General features: G+C 38.6%; 1 protein-coding gene across 7 annotated transcripts in view; it reads left to right on the top strand.

The window, feature by feature from the left end:
• The first annotated feature begins 261 nt into the window (after window positions 1–261).
• Window positions 262–17,927, top strand: part of ICA1 (islet cell autoantigen 1) — a 66,420-nt gene continuing 48,754 nt past the window's right edge. For 5 of the 7 annotated variants that reach the window (XM_038127381.1, XM_038127385.1, XM_038127383.1 and 2 more), the window contains exons 1-5: window positions 262–418; window positions 10,181–10,227; window positions 11,965–12,003; window positions 14,082–14,253; window positions 16,182–16,254. In XM_038127381.1, coding sequence (XP_037983309.1) covers window positions 11,987–12,003; window positions 14,082–14,253; window positions 16,182–16,254 — 262 coding nt within the window. In that variant the 5' untranslated portion in view covers window positions 262–418; window positions 10,181–10,227; window positions 11,965–11,986. Of the gene's footprint in view, window positions 419–10,180; window positions 10,228–10,665; window positions 10,764–11,964; window positions 12,004–14,081; window positions 14,254–16,181; window positions 16,255–17,927 lie in introns of all 7 variants that reach the window. The other 2 variants (XM_038127380.1, XM_038127382.1) reach the window with 2 other exon arrangements.

Here is a 17,927-nt window from a genome sequence, read left to right as displayed (position 1 = left end):
AAAACATTTTAGTATTTCCTTGCTGGTCCTCGCGGGACACCTGCGGTCCCCAGCAGGCTGGGGTGAAGGCACGGGGCTTAGGGCTTTGTCGAGGCGGTGATCAGGGCCCCAACCCGAGCGATTCTCCCTCCGCTTCGCTCACGGCGTTGCAGGGAAAGCGGGAGGAAACGCGTCTCCCCACGGCCACGACCGGGCAGCGGCCAACCGGACCTCCGCGGACCTGGCGGCCGCGCCCTCCCGGCTCGGGGGCCGGGCTGGGCTGGGCCGGGCCGGGCGGCGGCTCCGCCCCGCTGCGGGGGCGCCCGCGCCGGCACAGGCGGCTCCGCTCGGCGCGCTGACGCCGGCGGCGCTGGAACACCTGGAGGGGCGGCGGCGCCTGCGGCTCGGCCCTTCCCTCCCCTCCCCTTCCCTCCGCAAGGTGAGTGCGGGAAGGGGGGGCTCGCTGGTCTCCGTGCTGGGGCCGGGCGGGGAGAGCCGGTGCCGCGGGTTCCAGCACGGGGTGGGCGCCGCCTCCCCCGCGGGCAGCCCGCTCGGGGTGAGGCAGGCGGTGCGGCCGCCGGGCCTGCGGAGCTGGTGCCCGTCAGCGCTGTATCCACGGCCGGACCCGTGCAGAGCGAAATTTCCGAGGCACAAGATGGCATCTGTCTCTCCTTTTGCCTTGCGTTCCCCCTCCCGCCGTGCGGTTGTCTCGCCATGATTATTGCATTTATCCGTTTGTGCCTCCCGTACATCCTCCCTGGCGCTCTGCCCGCTGGAAGCGGGGAGGGAAACGGCCGGTGCTCCGCGGCGGTTTCCGGCTTGGCTGCCGGGCTGAGGCGCAGGTTGCCCGGCTGCGCTCCGAACCCTCCTGGGATCAGCCGGGTGGAGAGGGGTGGCAGGGCATCCTCTGGTCAGGTAATGTCAGATCTCGAACCAGCCCCGAGGCAGTAACAGCTGGTGAAATGGCAATTCAGGAACCCCACATTTACGGTTTAAAGCTTATAATTTGTGAAAGGTTCATCTTAGTCATCAGATTTATTTTACATCCATCCACCTGACCCATGAAAGCTGCTATAGTATTTTGGAAGAAAATAGAAAAATAGGGTATTACTTGAAACATCTGGTCAGTTTTTAGTAGCAGAAAGGGGTGAAGGGCACTATGTTATTTGTCAATATCATTATGTGCCATATGTAAATAAGTCTTCTGTTTCACGCTGTTTTGCGTAAAGCTGATAGCCTCAAGGACCCCTCTTAAAGCAGTAATTCAGTCTTGCCTTAGTTCAGAGTGAAATTGGTAATCTCATGCTTACATCCTTTAACCCCCTACCACCAACTTACATTGTGGTAGTATTGTGGAAGCTCTGCAGTGGAGTTGTTCTTCTGTATGGTTGTTTGTGATATTTTCTCCCTGCCTACAAGCCTTGCTTTAAACCAAGATGACCTTTTATTTCCATTAAACACCTGTTTGTTTGCTTTTGTTCTCCCCATGTTTAATTCTGTTATCCTCTTTCTTTCGGTTTCTGGATAGGTTTTATTTAATTTGGGTCTCAGAAAGCAGCTGTGACCCTTTTTTCAGACTAGACTTTTTGGAAATAATCTGTTCTTGTGTTCTGCTCTAGCAAGAATCTTGTAATGACAAAACTGTATGATCACTTTTCCAAACTGTTGGACAGAGAAAATGGTGGGCTGGATTTTGGCGTCTGCAGTGCAGATGGCATTTGGTTATGGTCTTTTATTTGATTTTTTGATGAGCCACTCTTTCCACTTTGTCTATCTAACGTTCTCAAATAGGAAGAGCCCCTTGACAGTGCTGTCTGGCACAGATCTAGAAGTTACGGTTCTTACTGGTACTTAGCATTATGACCAGCAACACCTCATTTAGACTTTAGCAGTTTCTTTTAACTGCTGTTTGAGCAGCCTGCTGGTTTAAACTTAGTAATTTAATAGTTTAAGATTAATGTTAGTACCACTGAAGGAGGGATTTAGTGTCAAGCCACGGAGATCTTTTGAGCAGTGAACTGCCTTAACTGGTATAACCAGTCACATTTTGCACATGACATACCTCCTGGAAGATAATGTGGTGGTTAAATAGTGCCAAACCTCAGTCTAAATGAGTTTTTAAAGTTTCTTCACTGTTAGAATGTTATGCATGAAACATTGTTGTTTCCAGAAAGGTTTCAGCACTTTACTCAAGAATCTAGATGATGGTCAGTGGAATTTGCTCCTTTTCATTTGAGAAAAAAAATTAAATTTATTTTAGATAATGGTGCTTTCTTCTATTGTGTTTGTTGGAGTTGAGATTCAAATATAAACTGCAGATTTGCAGATTCAAGAAGACCAGTTATGAGTTTATGGAAGGGGGAGGTTTCATTAACATTTTTCTTTTAGAAGTTATATTAGTGGGGTGTGAAGGGGATCACATAGTGCAAAGTAAAATTCCTGTTGAACCCTACTACAGAGTTAAGGGATTTTGTCCTAGCTTAGTAAAGTTTCAAACCCAACTGTCTTGCCAATTTGTCTCTGTTATCCATACTTTACACAGTTGTTAAATTGTTCTGATGATTTCTCACATCATCTTTTCTTGAAGAAATTAATAATAACAGCTTTTTTGAGTCTTCAAGTAGTGTTGAAAGCTGTTGGTACAAGTTGGCAGAAAAAACATGGGCTAATATCTCAAATAAACAAGTAGACAAAAAATGCTCTCAAAAACTTTTTAATACTTTTCAAAATCACCTCCAAGCGTATTGCTCTGTAGTTTATTCTTCAAGATGTTTTGCTGCTTCTCAACCATAAAATCACTCTGGAGACAAAATTACGCCACATGATGCAGAAGCACTAAAAATACAAAATCCCAGAGAGTGAGGTTTGTTAGAGAAAGAACCAAACAGTCAAGAACAGTAGAAACATTTGACCTTTTAAGTGTTGCTAGTACTAGCAGTCTCACAGTACTTTTTCCTGTGGCTATTGTTAGCCATGGCAAGCTGAGGGGCATTTTGACCGGTTATGCAATTTCTTGCGTCAACCTTGAGCACTGTCTGTACCAAGTCACTGAAACAGTACTTGGTCCATCTTGCACGTAACTTCATAGGGATCACCACTGCTCTAGGAGCAGTCAGCTGGTGTGCCAGGATATTACTGAGAGCACTAATACAAAAGTAGAGTGGACTGTGTGTATGCTGAGAATATATGGCCTGCACTGATGGTGTTTACTCAAAGGGCGGTGCAAGGAGATCGCCCTGTATTGTTGTTGCTGTGCATGCTGAGGCTGTTTTGTTAATCGAATCTCTTATCTGCAGATGTGAAATAACCTCTAAGGGAATCTGGAGAAAATTATTTTCTCGTGTTCCCTCCTCCAGCATTGTTTCCCCTTGGGTATAAATGGCAATGCCTTCTGGCTTCTGAATGGATGAATAGGCAGGAGGGAGGCAGAAATGTGAGAAGGTTGACTGTGCCAGAAAAAAGGTTGTCTAAATAAGAGAGCCATTTGTTTGAAGTTCTAAAGCCTTATATGTTCATATGTAACATACTGTACATGCAAGAGTTTCATGATTTTTTTTGTTCTTTCACTACTTTTCCCATAGTTTCACCAGAGCAAAGTTTCCCAATATTAAGACTCTACACTGACTACAAGTAGAGTGCATCAGAAAAACAATCTTATCTCTTATAATCTATGTACAGTGCATGTTCCATATGATATTTTGTTTAATAATATTCAGCTATAAGGTTTACAAATAATTGTTCTTAAACTAAGAGAGCAAATGTGTGTTGCAAAACAATTTGATAGTCATTTTGAAGAAACAAAACAAGTCTACATTTAGAAAAAGATTAAATACTGCATAGTAAATATCCCCAGTTTTGCTCATTTGCAGTGAGCTTACACCTACCTTTCAGTGACTTATACTCAAATTATTCTTTTATAAAATGCATATAGTACTTGCAATGCTTACCTGGTTGTCTGACTTTTCTCCACAAATATAAGTGGAACACTTTACTAGTGAAGTAGAAGATGTTATCTGAGGGGAAACTGATACTATGTACCGTCCCTACATTATTCCATAATAAGCAGATGAAAAATCAGTATAATCTGAAAAAGAAATTTAAAATTAAATTTTTGTGGGATTAAATATCTCTGTGTGAAGGATAAAGTTCTGTGTGCAAATGAGCTTATCTAGAAAGTGCTGTTGTTAGCTCATCAGTCTTGCAGTCTACCAGCATTTATTTGAAATACTTTGTTCTGAGACGACTTGTACTGTACATGTACATATTGTGACTTCATGTGCCATTCTTATCAGTGTTTTTGAGAATCCACTGGGTTTAGGAATTTTTCATTCTCTTCTGCTTAAAAAACATCCAAAAAAACCCCCAACCCAGTTCCAAGTATCATTTCAAGGCATTTATGCTGTAGAAAGGGGATCACTTACGCCTGTAAGTTTGACCTGATAGTTTTTGGAATAATATGACAGATATATAGTACCAAATAGACACAAAATTATTTCTTTTAGAGAGGAATGCTAACTGTTGAGTTGGTTCTTGCACTTTGTAGGGGCAAAAATAAGTTATAAAAAACATGTTGACAGTGCCAAGTTTCTGCTTTTTCAGGTTGGCTAAAAATTACTTGTAACCATTCAAGTACTGAAAACCAGAGTGAGTGGTTCAGATGGATTGATGCTCTTTAGTTCTTGGTATAAGAGAGCAATAAACAAAGTGTAAATTTGTAGTTTGTCTGCCAAGTGTATACATCAGAGTTGGGAATAGAAAATAAAGACTAAATGACAGCATAAGAAACATGGCCCCAGATAGCATCCTTTCTTTAGACTACACCAGGAACTTAAGTAGAATAATTTCCCACATTAATTGTGTGTTCTGAAATTAGAAGTATGACAATTGTTTTGGAAGAAAGTATCTCTTGACAGTACTCTCTGGCAATAGATGTAACCCATACATGCCCTACACAGAGTATTAAATAGTCAGTGTGAAATTGAGTGAAAGACAGGTGTCAATAGTACTGCTGCTCATTGGGATGTACTGTATGCTGATAGGTGCCTAGGTAGTGCTACAAAATGACAGAAAGAAGACCCAAAACATTTGGATTTCTTCATGCCTTGTACGTGGTTTCTTACAGTGCAAGTCTCTAATCACACAGTCTTAGTCATTTAAGATACCTGCTGGTATTACTGTGGTTTGTTCTCCACACGGTTTATTTACTAGCTTGAAAAACAAAGGTGTGTTGTACTGGGTCAAACTACCTCCTTGGAGAACAGACTCCAATTTCTCTGATACTTCTATTGTTTTAAGTATATGCTTGGGAATTTTCTGCACGTCAAATTTGGCAGGGGTAGTGGGCATTGTAGAGTGGGTTAATTCTTCAGGGATTTTTAAATTCTTTGATGGATGAAGACAAATGAATAAATGAAATTGAATTAATGTGTAGTTTTCTGGGATGTCTCATAGGCCATGGTAGATAGGAGAAGGAAATGACAGTAACTGTGGCAGAAATATTAGTTCTAGAAGTGTTTGTGGTGAAAGAGAAAATTGATTCCAGGGAACTTAACAGGATGTGGCCATTTCCCTAGGATGGTGTTGCTCAGTATGCTGATGACTTTTTTTTTCTTTTTTTTTTTTTTTACAGTAATTCAACAGACCACCATGAAATGCTAGCTCTAAAAGAGGGGGAATAGAGCAGTGCTCTCACAGCAGGATTTATCTTTGTAGTTCAGGTGCCTAATGCAAAAAGCATAATTTCTGTGTGCACAGAGCACAGTGGTGGGACTTTGCTTGAGGTGCTCAGCATTGCTCTTTGGAGGTTGTATTCACTATCTGCACAGGGGCTTAGTCTTGAGAGGCTTGTATGATAATTTAGGCACTAAAGTTAGTTAGTGCAGTCAAACAGGATGATTTTTCCCCTCTCAGCACCTCCCAGGTGTATGAATATAGCAGGAGCATTCACTGTGTAACAGATGCCATTTATCCTGTGCTTCTTTTAAGGATCTATGAAATTGTTTCTAGGTGTCAATCCCTGAAATAGATTGAAAGAGTAATTCTGTTGATGCTGCAATCTTGTATTTCTTCTCCTGAGAACTTGAGGGTAGTCTCCAAGATAGACACTTCCCAGGATAAGTAACAAAGCTGTGGATCAGTCTGAGACAAAGGATTAGACAAAAAGTTGTAATGGGTGGAAGGAACTGCTAATGCAGCACTTACAGACCAGTTTGCAAACTATTTGAATAAATAAACAAGTGCATCAGTGAGTACTCTAACAGAACAAAAAGACTCCTGGATTTAAAGCTAAGTGTTGATGATTCTGCAGGATTAGAGCATCAATATTGAAAATTAAGAGCTTTAGAGGAAAAATTAAATCTTGTTGTTTATCATAGATATAGCTTGAACTCTAGATTTATTTTAGCTGAATTAGAGTGGTAGCTATTCTTGTATTTAAGAGTAGGAATGTTTCTAAGTCTGTGTGTAATCTTGATGCTGAAAGACCCAGACTTCAGCTTTCACTCTTTTCCTGATTTGACAACATGGATAGTTTGGATCTGCAGGCTGTTATATTTTCTTTTACTTGGGAAAGGCCAAGTCAAACACCATTTGAAGCTCCTGGCCTCTATGTTTGTATCTAGACCAGAGAAGATAAAACTGTACCTTGTTTAGTCTTCATCTTGCAGTGAGACTGCATCTTGTTTTACAGACCCATTTACTTGGTTCAGTTTGATCACAGCTTCCAGGGAGCAGAGTGGAGGAGATAGGTTGTCAGCCAAGAGCTGTTGGAGGCACAGATGGCGTTGATTCCCTCACCTAGGCACATTTTCTTCCCTTCAAAATCTTTTACATAAATGAAACTATCAGTCTTAACTTTATATATAGAATTCCTTAATTTTTTGTTGTTGTTACTTAGCACCACTGTACTGTTATTGTATTAAAAGTTTCTTGGAAAATTATTCATTTTAATAAATCTGTTAATGTAAGTAAGTCAGCTGCAATCCATGATTCTGCCATATTTGAAAGTTATAAGTTGCAAGGGTTTTAGGATGTGGAGAATCTATTGTGGCTCCTCAGTCTATCTATTTGAGGAGCCACAGAACATATTTATTCTCTGCTTTGAAAGAACAGTAGACCCAGAGGACAGTTCTGTCAGTGAAAGTGCAGAGTCTTCTGTGTGTTTTGATGAACATATTGCCTTCACGTAAGAGTTGCTGTATTTTGTTGTTCAGTTCCCTTTCCTTGTTTCTGGATGTATCTCAAAAGAATGTGTTGTTCAATCTACTGCCTTCCTACATAACTGCTAGCTCATCTTTGGATGTTAGATTTGCTCTGCACATCAGCATTTATACTGTTTTTGCAAGAATTTCATCTCCTTGTTTGGGGAAGCTATTATTAGATCACAGTTTGTTTTACATACAGTTTTCAGAGCTGGAGAGATTCCTGTTTGATGCCTCTGCATGCTGATATTTTTCTATGTGATCTGTTGTCTGAGCTAAGAACACAGTAAGAGCTAAGTGACAATGCTCGGACAAGAAGAGATACTTGACTTAGGGGTATAGCTTTTGTTTGTTGGGTTGGGTTTTAAACTGATTTCCTCATAACCTAGGAGAGTATTAAGATCTGAAGTTTACAATGCCATGTGACACTTCTTACATTTAGGCTCACTGAAAAAGAGAAGTAATGTGAGTGACAGTGATATACAGACTTGTAGCTGTTGGAGAGAAGACACTCATACCATCTTTTTCTTACACAAGTAGCATCTAAAGATTATTTGTAAAGCTGTTTTAGCTCTTGGGAAACCAGACAACTTATGCTGCAACAAAATGTACTAAAGCTAAAAAAGAGAAGCAAGCTTGTACAAAGGTTGTACAGAGCATGAGCTGGAGGGTAATCCTAGCATTCAAATCACACAAAACACCATGAAAGCATTTTCCTATTTGCATAGAAAAATTAACATGTTTATTCAAGTGGTCTTGGAGAATATAGAGAATCAGAGGATTCTCCATAGGAATAGAAATGCCACTTGCTAATGATGAGTGTCCTCCATCAAGTTTTGTTTCGGTGTCACAACTAATAAAATTTCTTAGTAGGATGATGAGTATGGCAGAAATAACATGAAGTTCTGTGTGCGTTCCAGCTGTTATGGCTTCCTGTGGAAATAATTTGTGGGTAAATAATCTACCATCCAGAGAAACTCTGCCAGAGTTGGCTGTTTGCAGGACCATCTTGGCTTCAGCATTTCTTGTTGTCTGTGGCAGAGCATTGCCTGAATTCTGCTGTCTTACACCTGAAGCCAGGTGGAGTCTAGAAACAGTTCCAATGTATTTCGGTGTCCAGGCTGTGCCTGTCTTGTCTGGCATCAGTCTGCAGTGAGGATGGTTTGTGGAGATGCTGCTTCTTGGTGCCTCAAAAATACATGCTAAGGATTTTCAAGGTTTTGGCAGGGCATGTGACCCCAGCTGGTTCTGTATGGCAATGAGTCTTTCAGCTCTGTGGTTCCTTGTGTTCCAAGCAGACTTATGAATAGAGCCAGCTCAGGTTTAATGCTTAAACTGAGGTAGCATTAGTATCTCTCAAAACACCGAGAAGCACTTACAAAATTACTGGAGCCATGAGTGGACTTCTTCAGGAAGCCTCAGATCCATCACTGTGCAGTGTTAAACGAGGGTTTGTGTACAGTCATCTGTAATGTGGCACTGCTTTCTCTGGTGTGAATAAAGCAGGGATGCTTGCTTCTGACACCCACCCCCTCATCTAGAGTATCCCTCCCTTTTGTTTGTTAAGGTGAAGTCTGTTGTGGAGATCACAAGTGTTGTGTAACTCTTTACTGTCAAATATCATGGAAACTTCCCAATATAAATGCTTTCCTATAGGGAGGTGATTTTTTTCTTTCGTTAATCATTGTCAGTATAATACTATTTATTTTAACTTTTATCTTTTTTTTTGTTTGTTTTAATACACTGAGAAGAAAAACAAGTAGAAAAAGTCCCTTACATCGATTCCTCATGGCACATAAAGCTTATTTTTATATCTAAAACTGTAGGATAACATGGGTTAATTTTAAATCTGACTGCAGTTTTTGGAGGGAGTATTGGTAGATTGAAGTTAGTGTCATGTGCTTCCATTGTAGTCAATTTTGGCAAGGACCAGCTGGCTTGTTACTTCTGTTTGGGACATTTGTCTTGTTCTTCGAAAGCATAAGAGAGTTCAAAACTTGAAGTAATGAGAGGTTGTGTGCTCATTCTTGGTCTCTCTCTGCAGCCTCAGGGCCAGCATTCTGTGACTGTAGGGATTCTTCTTTACATGGCTGTTAAATGTTCCTTTTAGTTCCTGGGTACTTCCCTGGGCTGTTTCCAGTCTGCTTTTATTAGTATCTCTCACTTTTTGAGACTAGACTTAGATTTTGGTATTTCTTTTTAAAAAATCTTACTGCTTTCAGCTATGCTTTTAATAGTGTCCTTTGTTGGAGCTGAACCAGTATCTTAACCGTTTTTGGTCCCTGGACTTGGAACAGACAGTAACAACACATGAAGTAATTTATTTATATAATCTCTTAGGGTCCTGTTAAATTACTGCAGAGATAATTTACTGCACTTTTTTTTAGCAACTACATTTCTGGTTTTTTCAGTGCTAGTACTTACTAAGCTGTCTTTGCAAACCGTATTCTCATTTAGGACCAAGAGTCCGCTCCATAATGGAAATAAAACGGGCACAGGGATTGAGTTTGTGTCCCAGGCTGCTGCTTGTTGCTACTGCTTAGTTACAGCAATCTCCCTGGCATGCTTTTTATCTATACTATCTAGAACTCTCTGGGACCTTTTTCTCTCCTGGCCTGTTTTGGGCGATATCACATGCCAGGAGCTGTTTCCAGCAGGCAGTGTAGGTAAGGCTCCATTTCTGTTTCCTTCCACCCCGACTGGCTATAGGACACCATCCCAGCTGGTCATGTAGTCTCAAACACCTCAAATGCCATCCCATCACACAGCAGAACAGAGAATACATGCCCTCATTTTCATACCATGAAAATATTGTCCACTTTGAATGTAAAGACTTCCACAAAGAATATCTTCAGGGCATAAGGGTGCTATGTAGGACCTGGAAGAGTATACTTAGGAAGATTTCAGAGTCAAAAGGTGAGGTCAGCTGTTTAGGAAGAAAGAGTATGAGCTGTACTTGCAAATGATGACTGTTTCACCATGACCCTATTTATTTTTTGTAGGGACAGTGGTTTCCAGAAGGAGCAGGTGGATGTGTACAGTGAATAAGGTCAGTGTCCTACACCTTTTCCCTGTACTGGTTCCAAGTAATGTACATGTTAGTCCACCTAGACAGGCTGTTCTTTGCTTCCTGTCAAACCAAGTGTGTTGCTGAATAACTGAGTCATGGACAAGCTTGTGTATACAAGCTAAATCCTGTGGTCTTATCTCACTCACACACCCCCACAGTTGACTTAAGGAGGACCAGTGTGAAAACAGTGAAGTCAAGAATATAAAGGTATTAGGAAAATGACTTAGTAGTGTCTGTGCCTATGGCTCTAGAAGGAACTGCAAAGCAGTCCATTCTGTATCTTGTCTGACTCAATGGTTCTGTAACATGAACAACAATCTGAAAAGATTCTTTCTTCCTCCATTTTTACTTGTTGACCCTTACATTTGAACTCTTGTCTGAGGACAGTTACTAATTTTCTTGTGATCTCTCCTGCAGTGCTTAAGACCATTTCACAAAAATTCCAATTCAGGCAAAATTCTTGCTGTGATATAATCTTGCAGTATCTCCTGGATCTTTGCCAGCAAGTTTCACAGGTACTGACAGCAGAGAGGTTAGACTCAGAAATCTGAGATTTGGCTCCATTCAGCTCCAAATGGAAGTGTGTGTACTTTGTGCTTGCAGGAGGCATCCAGGTTGTTTGCATTGCCTTGTTCGGGTTCCTGCAATCTGTTCCAGTCCCTTTTCCTCTCCAGTGCTAACCACACTATCTGTATGCAGTACTGTGCTAGATAGGTTTCCAACATGATGGCTCCCCTTTGTAGCCCCCCTTTTTTTTTTTTTTGGATTAGTGCCAAAGTTCAGTTTCAGTACTGTTACCTCCCTAGCTCCTTTTTCCATTACTGTTTTCTCAGTCAATCAGCTTCATATTTTGGTGGAGCCTGTTGGTGTGTTCATTCTGTGCCTCTACTTGCTGAAGTCCATTCCCCAGCAGCACCACCCATCTCACTTAGCTTCATTTTGGTCTCATCCTGCTGCAGTGCTTCCATTTCCATGTTAACCATGTGCCAGTCCTCTCTAAAAGCAGCAGAGGAGAAGCCGGGTGCTTGTTGTTTATGAGTGTCTGGCTTGGCTGTTAAATTTGGCCTGGAAGGAGTGTGCTCAGGTACTGGTGGGAAATTATGTGCATGCCATCTGGCCAGCTCAAAGTATAGTGGGAAACTTGAGTATCCAAGCTGGAGGTAGTAACTTAAAAAATCTAAAGTTCTAATGCCTACAAATCTTATTCTATCCTCAGGATCTGCAGTGTCCCTCATAGAAAAACCATCTGGTCATTAAATTTCACATCTCTGACACACAAGACATGATGTAACTCATGTTTTAGAAAAATAGGTCAGTGGGATATAGGCAAAAAAAAAAAAAAAGGTAAAAAATAATTGAATTTTGTTGTGGCTAAAACTTGTAGGAAAAAAAATGCAGTGAGGGTGATGCCTAGCATGGACAATTTTGGCATGCCTCATCAAAAGTCACTGAATTTATGCCTGGTAAATTTGCTTTTGCTTGAAAAACTTGCTAACATAGAAGGATTGGCAGCACTTAAATCCATTTGTTATGGGTTTTCGTGAGAATTGTGGTACGCAAGGAAGGCATTTGGCTCACAGATTGAAGAGTTTTCTTTTGTAATATGGTAAACAAGATACTGCAGCATAGTAATTTTCTGAGGGAAAATATATAGGATTTCTAGTGTTTTATCTGAAAATTACAGATACTTGTATTAACTGATAATTTCTTATTTAGGTGTCTGAAGAAGACAAGAATCATGGAAGGTCATAAATAGTAAGCATCTTGATAATTTTTTTTATCTACAGAGCTAATAGTGTTTGTGTATTGATTTAGTGATTGTTTGTTTATCAGTCTCATAATTCAGGAATCTGTATTAATCCCAGCACTTTTCCTAGTCATTTTGTGACCTTATATTGGTAGCTGGTTAACATCAGATGAGTCTTCACTTGACTACTGAAATGAGATTTCTGTTATTTTCACGGCTGTAGCAGAAGTCAAAGCACACAATTAGCCAGGCAGCTAAGACCTTTATCATACCTTGTGAGAAGTTTGATGGGTATTTTTAATTATTATTAAAGTAATGCTATTTTTATTAAACTCTCATATTGTTTTCTCATAATACAGGAGGGGTTTTTTATTCATTAAAGGCAGTAATTTTTGTATTTTAAAGGTGCAGCATGTATCAGGTCAATATAATATTCACCCAACTTGATAGGCTGTCTGTTGTCAGTGTGTGTAGTGGCTTGTTTGTACAGAGTTCCAAATAAAATGTGGTATGTTTTGTACATGTTTTTTATTTTTTGCGGTAGCACCAAAAGACCTTTATTTTAATTTTAATTAATAAATTAAACTCTTGGAACTGATATTTGTGTAGAATTAAATGGGTAAATATATTTGCTTTTCAAGTTTGGTGAAGAAGCCATGAAGTGCTCTGTATAAGTGCTTTTTAAAATTATGTCTCTGCTCACTTCCAGTTTAATTTCTTACCATCTCTTTGGTAATTAAGATGCTGTCACCTAACTTGCTGATTGAAAATAACTAAAGCAAGTAATGTAACCATGTGAAAAAAATTTCCTTTTTGGATTAATCTGTGTCGCTAGTGACTGTGTAGGGTAGATGTGTTCCCTTTTGGGGAACATGTACCAATGGCTTGTTTTTTCAGAATGGATGGATTGCTTCACAGCAAATATGTAGGTATAGATACATACGATATCATAGGATGATTGAGTGACCTGGGTTGGAAGGGACCTCACAGATGATCTGGTTCTAACCCCCCTGCCATGGACAGGGACACATGTCTCTATACATGACTTGATGTGTATGTTGGGTCTGAAGACCTCTTGGGGTAGCATCTCTGAGCAGTCTGTGTGTTGTGAACAGAACTAGAGGTAAATATCTCACTAATGAACCCCAGTTTGTCACTCCAGGTGTAAGGTGTCTTCTCAAAATAAACTCAACCTATTTAAGTTTTGTGAAGTATCCAATATAGCTGTGTTTAGCAACCATGTACTTCTAAAAAGCTGAAAGAGTATCACAGCTTTTTATATGTGCACATAGGGGAAAATGTTTGTAATTTTGCGCAAATTAATAATGGAATAACACTTCCTGAAAGACACCAAGATTTCATGGTAAGGCTGTATTTTCTATTAAACTGTCTGGGTATGGCTTAAAAATTATGAAATATGGAATTTATATATTGCACTTTTTATTAGGTCTGCTATAAGAATGCAGAATTATTTGTCAGTGAAAACTAATCCTTGGAAGAAAAGGTTACCTGTTATACACCCACAGTTGTCATGTAGTCAGTTGTATAAAGAGAGATGTAAGATATCAGTCTTTCACGTAGCATGCTCAAAAGAGATGAGTGTTCTTCTAATTCTTTTTTTATTCAATTACAAAAAAGGAGGGCAAGAAGTAGTCTAATCCCATTCATAAAATGAGCTGTGTCAAATCCCAACAGTGCTGAAATGGCATGAAAATTACTACCTGCTTAAGCAACTCTGCTAGTTCACTTGAAACTCTCCTAATAATTATACAAAATAAAAAGTTAATTCCATGGGCTATAAATAATTTCCTAATGCATTGGGAAGAATTCTTTGAAGCTGTTTATTAGGCAGTGCTGCATGGTTAAGACATTCAAGTTGAAATCAGTGTATTATTTTTCAGAGTAGGATGAGAAATACAGTAATTTAGTTGCTTTGTTATTAATGCATAATGAGGAACTGCAGGTTAGAATATATGTGTTGGCATGCGAATGCAATATTCTTAATGGAAATATATTAATTGAGTGAGTTAGACTTATTTTTAAAGCGTCCAATTGAAATTTGAAATTCTGTTTGTTAATATTCCAGCAACTATCCAAGAGAATTTTATGATCAATATGCTCAAAGCCAAGAAAAATCTGTGGTCAATAAAATGCAACAGAAATACTGGAAAACAAAACAAACCCTTATAAAAGTTACAGGAAAAAAGGAAGATGAGCATGTTGTTGCTTCAGATGCAGATCTGGATGCAAAATTAGAGGTTTGTAATGTTTACATAATGTCTGTTCTCTATTTGTTAATTTTTAAAGTGTTTTCATTTCCACCAAGCCTTTAATACGTGTGCACATAGGATATAATAACATATCGTATAATATATTTAATAATTTGTATAATTTTTTATGTAATGTCTCTTCCAGATTCTGATGAAAGTATCTATGTAAATTCAGGGAATATAGGCGAATTTTGTAACATGAAACCCTATGTCCCTCTAACTTTATTTGGAACTTAACATATCTCAGATTTATTTTCATGTTTTAGGGACAGATTTTCTCCTTTTGTTAGCAGGGGAGTCAGGAGGTTATCCTTATCCTTTGCCTATGTCAGTTTAAGGTGATTTGTTTTCATTTTTTTCCTAAAAGTATTTTATTGAGCGTACAAATGACATTTTTTTATACAAGTATAAAATACCACATACACCAGAAAAACATGCAATATGCCCAGGAGCAAGGTGCACAGTGCATTCTAGTCTGAAGATTTTGAGCAGATTAGTGGGTTCTGACATGTCAAAAGAAGCTTCTGAAAGTCTTTAAAATAAAAACAAGACAAGGAATCCTGCTGTTTGACAAATACAGTCCTACTGTCAGTATCCGCAGCCCCCCTGAGGAAAAAAAAATAGGTTAAAATTCTACAAAATGAAGACCTAGAATGTCTTTGAGACAAAGCAAAAAAATGAGGGTGTACTATGGAAGTGTAATAACCCAGTTAATGTCCGTGTAAGTTTTGTTTGTGTTATTTTCTTACATGATGGTAAATGTTTTTCTTTACTGCCTTTCTTGTAGTTTCTTAAAAAAATATTGACTTAGGATTCTCAGTTTTTTTAGGTTTTAGCTGACATACAGGAGGCTGTAGCACAACAAACACAAGAAGAGCAATAACTTATCACCCAGTGGTTCTATTTAGAGAGTCTTCACAATGGGTTATAAGTCAGGAATATTGATGTAAAGCAAACTGGAAGTATGAAACAATATTTTATAAATACACACCTGAGTTTTTACCATGTCTACTGTGTTGCAGACTCATCAGGAAGGATGCTTTGTTTGCTCAAGTGGGGTTGGAAATAGGGAAACTTGTGTTCACACAAGTGGAATAAGCATGTTTTGAACAAATTCTCACTTGCAAGTCATACTCCCAGTTTAAAAGGCAAGACCTGTGTAAATTTGTAGTCAAGCAGCCTTGAAAGAAAGCACTGACTGTGCCAGTGGTCTGCTTTACTTCTAGCTGTGCAATGCCTCATGTGGTAGAGTTTAGATTTAAGTTGCAGGCTGGAGGTTTTAGATGGACAGAGAGAGAAATAATCTCCAAATACAGTCATGACTGACTTTTTTTTTTTCACCTCTACTTCCTTTGAAAGCTGCTGCTTTAGAAATTTGTTTCCAATATGCCAATAAAACTTCCAGTTTAAATCAACAACTTTCTGTGTTGGCCATACCTATGCAAGTTTGTTCCACTAGACTTCACAGTGTCTGAAAAATTCAGTATGCATATTCCCATATAGGAGAATGATTGATTGATTGATTGATAAATATTTTTATAACTCTGTTCTACCATGAGGTTTTTAGAAACAGATTTGTACATCTTCATATCTATACAAAGATAGCACCTAAAAAAACCACACCCAACAAAAGTCCTTTAGTGAACTACCAACGGTTTGTTGTAGACCTGTTTCCAAAGTTGTTTTTGCTTTATTTTCCTTCTGTAAAGTTATGATTGGTCAGTCTTTAGTTTCAGTAAAAAACGTAATTGAAAGAAGAGCACAATTGATAAGATAAATACCAGAAATATTTATTCAAGAAGAAAAGAATGTTCCCTAATAATTTCTACAAAAATTTAAGTTCTTTCTTGTATTTTATTGCTCAGTGTTTCTTGCATACACTTGACAATTTTTTGTGTATTTTGTTTCAATATCAGCTGTTCCATTCTATTCAGAGAACGTGTATGGAGTTGCTGAAAGCAATTGAACTGTATCAAAAAAGGATTTGTTGTAAGTATGATCAAACACAGTAGTTAAAATGATAAGAAGGTCTGCATTATGGAATCATTGAACAAGTGAAAAGGTAAAAATGAAAGTGGGGAACTACTAGTTTCATCCTATTCAAAAGTAATGTTCCTTGCAGACACCTGAATGCAGATTTGGTTATTTGTTTGAAGATTTCCCAGTTCTGAAGTTTTATGTATTGATGTAATGCGGTGATAGCAATAATGACTGGAGAAAGCTTTCTTTAATTTTTTTTTCCCCATGACTTGGTTGGCTTGTTTAAATTCAGAAGTATTTTGTCTAGGAATCATAACTCTTTTCTAAACTGTTTTAGTGTTTTGGTTTGCTTTTTTTTTTTTTTTAATCAAGATTACTGATGAAGAATTTTTGGCTTATTACTAGTCTTATAATTAAGTAATCTATGCTATTATGATGAATTTGATAATGCTGACTTGATTGTAAAAACTGTACAGTATTTAGTGACAGTCATTAGTGAGAGATGGGGGACCTAATTTGGAAAGTTTCAAACAGCAAGTTGTATTAAATGTCTTCTAAACGTTCTCTGCAGTCTGTATTGCTTGATTTCTGACATGAAAGAGAGACTCGAGCTATGAAATCAGTAAATCTTCCAATTGCATTTTCTTGAGGCTTTCATTGTTCTTTATCCAAAGAAATTCAGAGGTAATGTTTCAGAATCAGGAGGTTAAATTGAAATACAGAATAGTAGTGTATCAAGTTAAAGAATTGGCAGGTGAAATCTGATGGAAAGATTTGTATCAGATGTGCATCTTCTACCAAAGAGTGCTGAGTCTGCATTGGGGTTGACTGTTGCCATTTTGGAAAATGGCAAGAGGACTTGAGGAGATCTTCTTGCGTTGTTTTAGGCCATTCTCCCTCTTGATAGCCGATTGATATTGGTACTATAAGAGATAGCTGCTTTAAAAGACAAGGAGATGAGGGCATCATGAAATGTTTTTGTAAGGTTCTCTGAGGTCCATGGTCCCAGTTTAGAAGCAGTCAACAATTCATGGTAAAATCACTTCATCTTCCTGTTTAAAAAATTACTAATTTCTTTGAGATAGATGTGTTTCAGGTAGTTGAAATACAGTGTTTGAATTATAGAATGTTCAAGTTGTCAAGTAATCTTGCCAAGTGATTTGAAAGTACATGTTCTTTAAAATGAAGTACTAGATTTGTCATGTGGAATTTTATGTAGTCAAGCATGAAGAAAGGTAAGAGAAAAGCAAGTGAATGAGTTTTGGTTAGTACAACTTTGAATTAACTTCAATAAAAATATGCTATCAGCTGAGGCAGTCCAAGTGGGAAAAAAGAACTAAAAACAACGTACCAAACCAGACAGAACCCAAAAAACCCAACACTGAAAATTAACTGCAATCAAGATGTAATATAACCAGCCCAACTTTTTTTTTTTTTTTTTTTTTTTAAAGAAAGAAATAGCACATTTTTCCTGTTGTCTTTTGGTGCTGATGGTATTTTGTGATTCTTGTTAAGTATATCAGCAAATGTCTCAAATGAATCAGGTCTTCTGTTTACTAAATGAAGGAATTCTGTGAAATTATTTATTTTTGCTTTGCTGCTAGTACCTAAAGTGACTTAAGCTGTTTGATGTTCGGCCGGTTTTAAAGCTGTTAGGAACGAATTAAATAACATATTTGACA

This window comes from Motacilla alba, chromosome 2 (assembly GCF_015832195.1).
Source record: "Motacilla alba alba isolate MOTALB_02 chromosome 2, Motacilla_alba_V1.0_pri, whole genome shotgun sequence".
Lineage (NCBI taxonomy): Eukaryota > Metazoa > Chordata > Aves > Passeriformes > Motacillidae > Motacilla > Motacilla alba.
The sequence above is the reverse complement of the archived record's forward strand: the minus strand, read 5'-3'. Positions and strand labels throughout refer to the sequence as shown.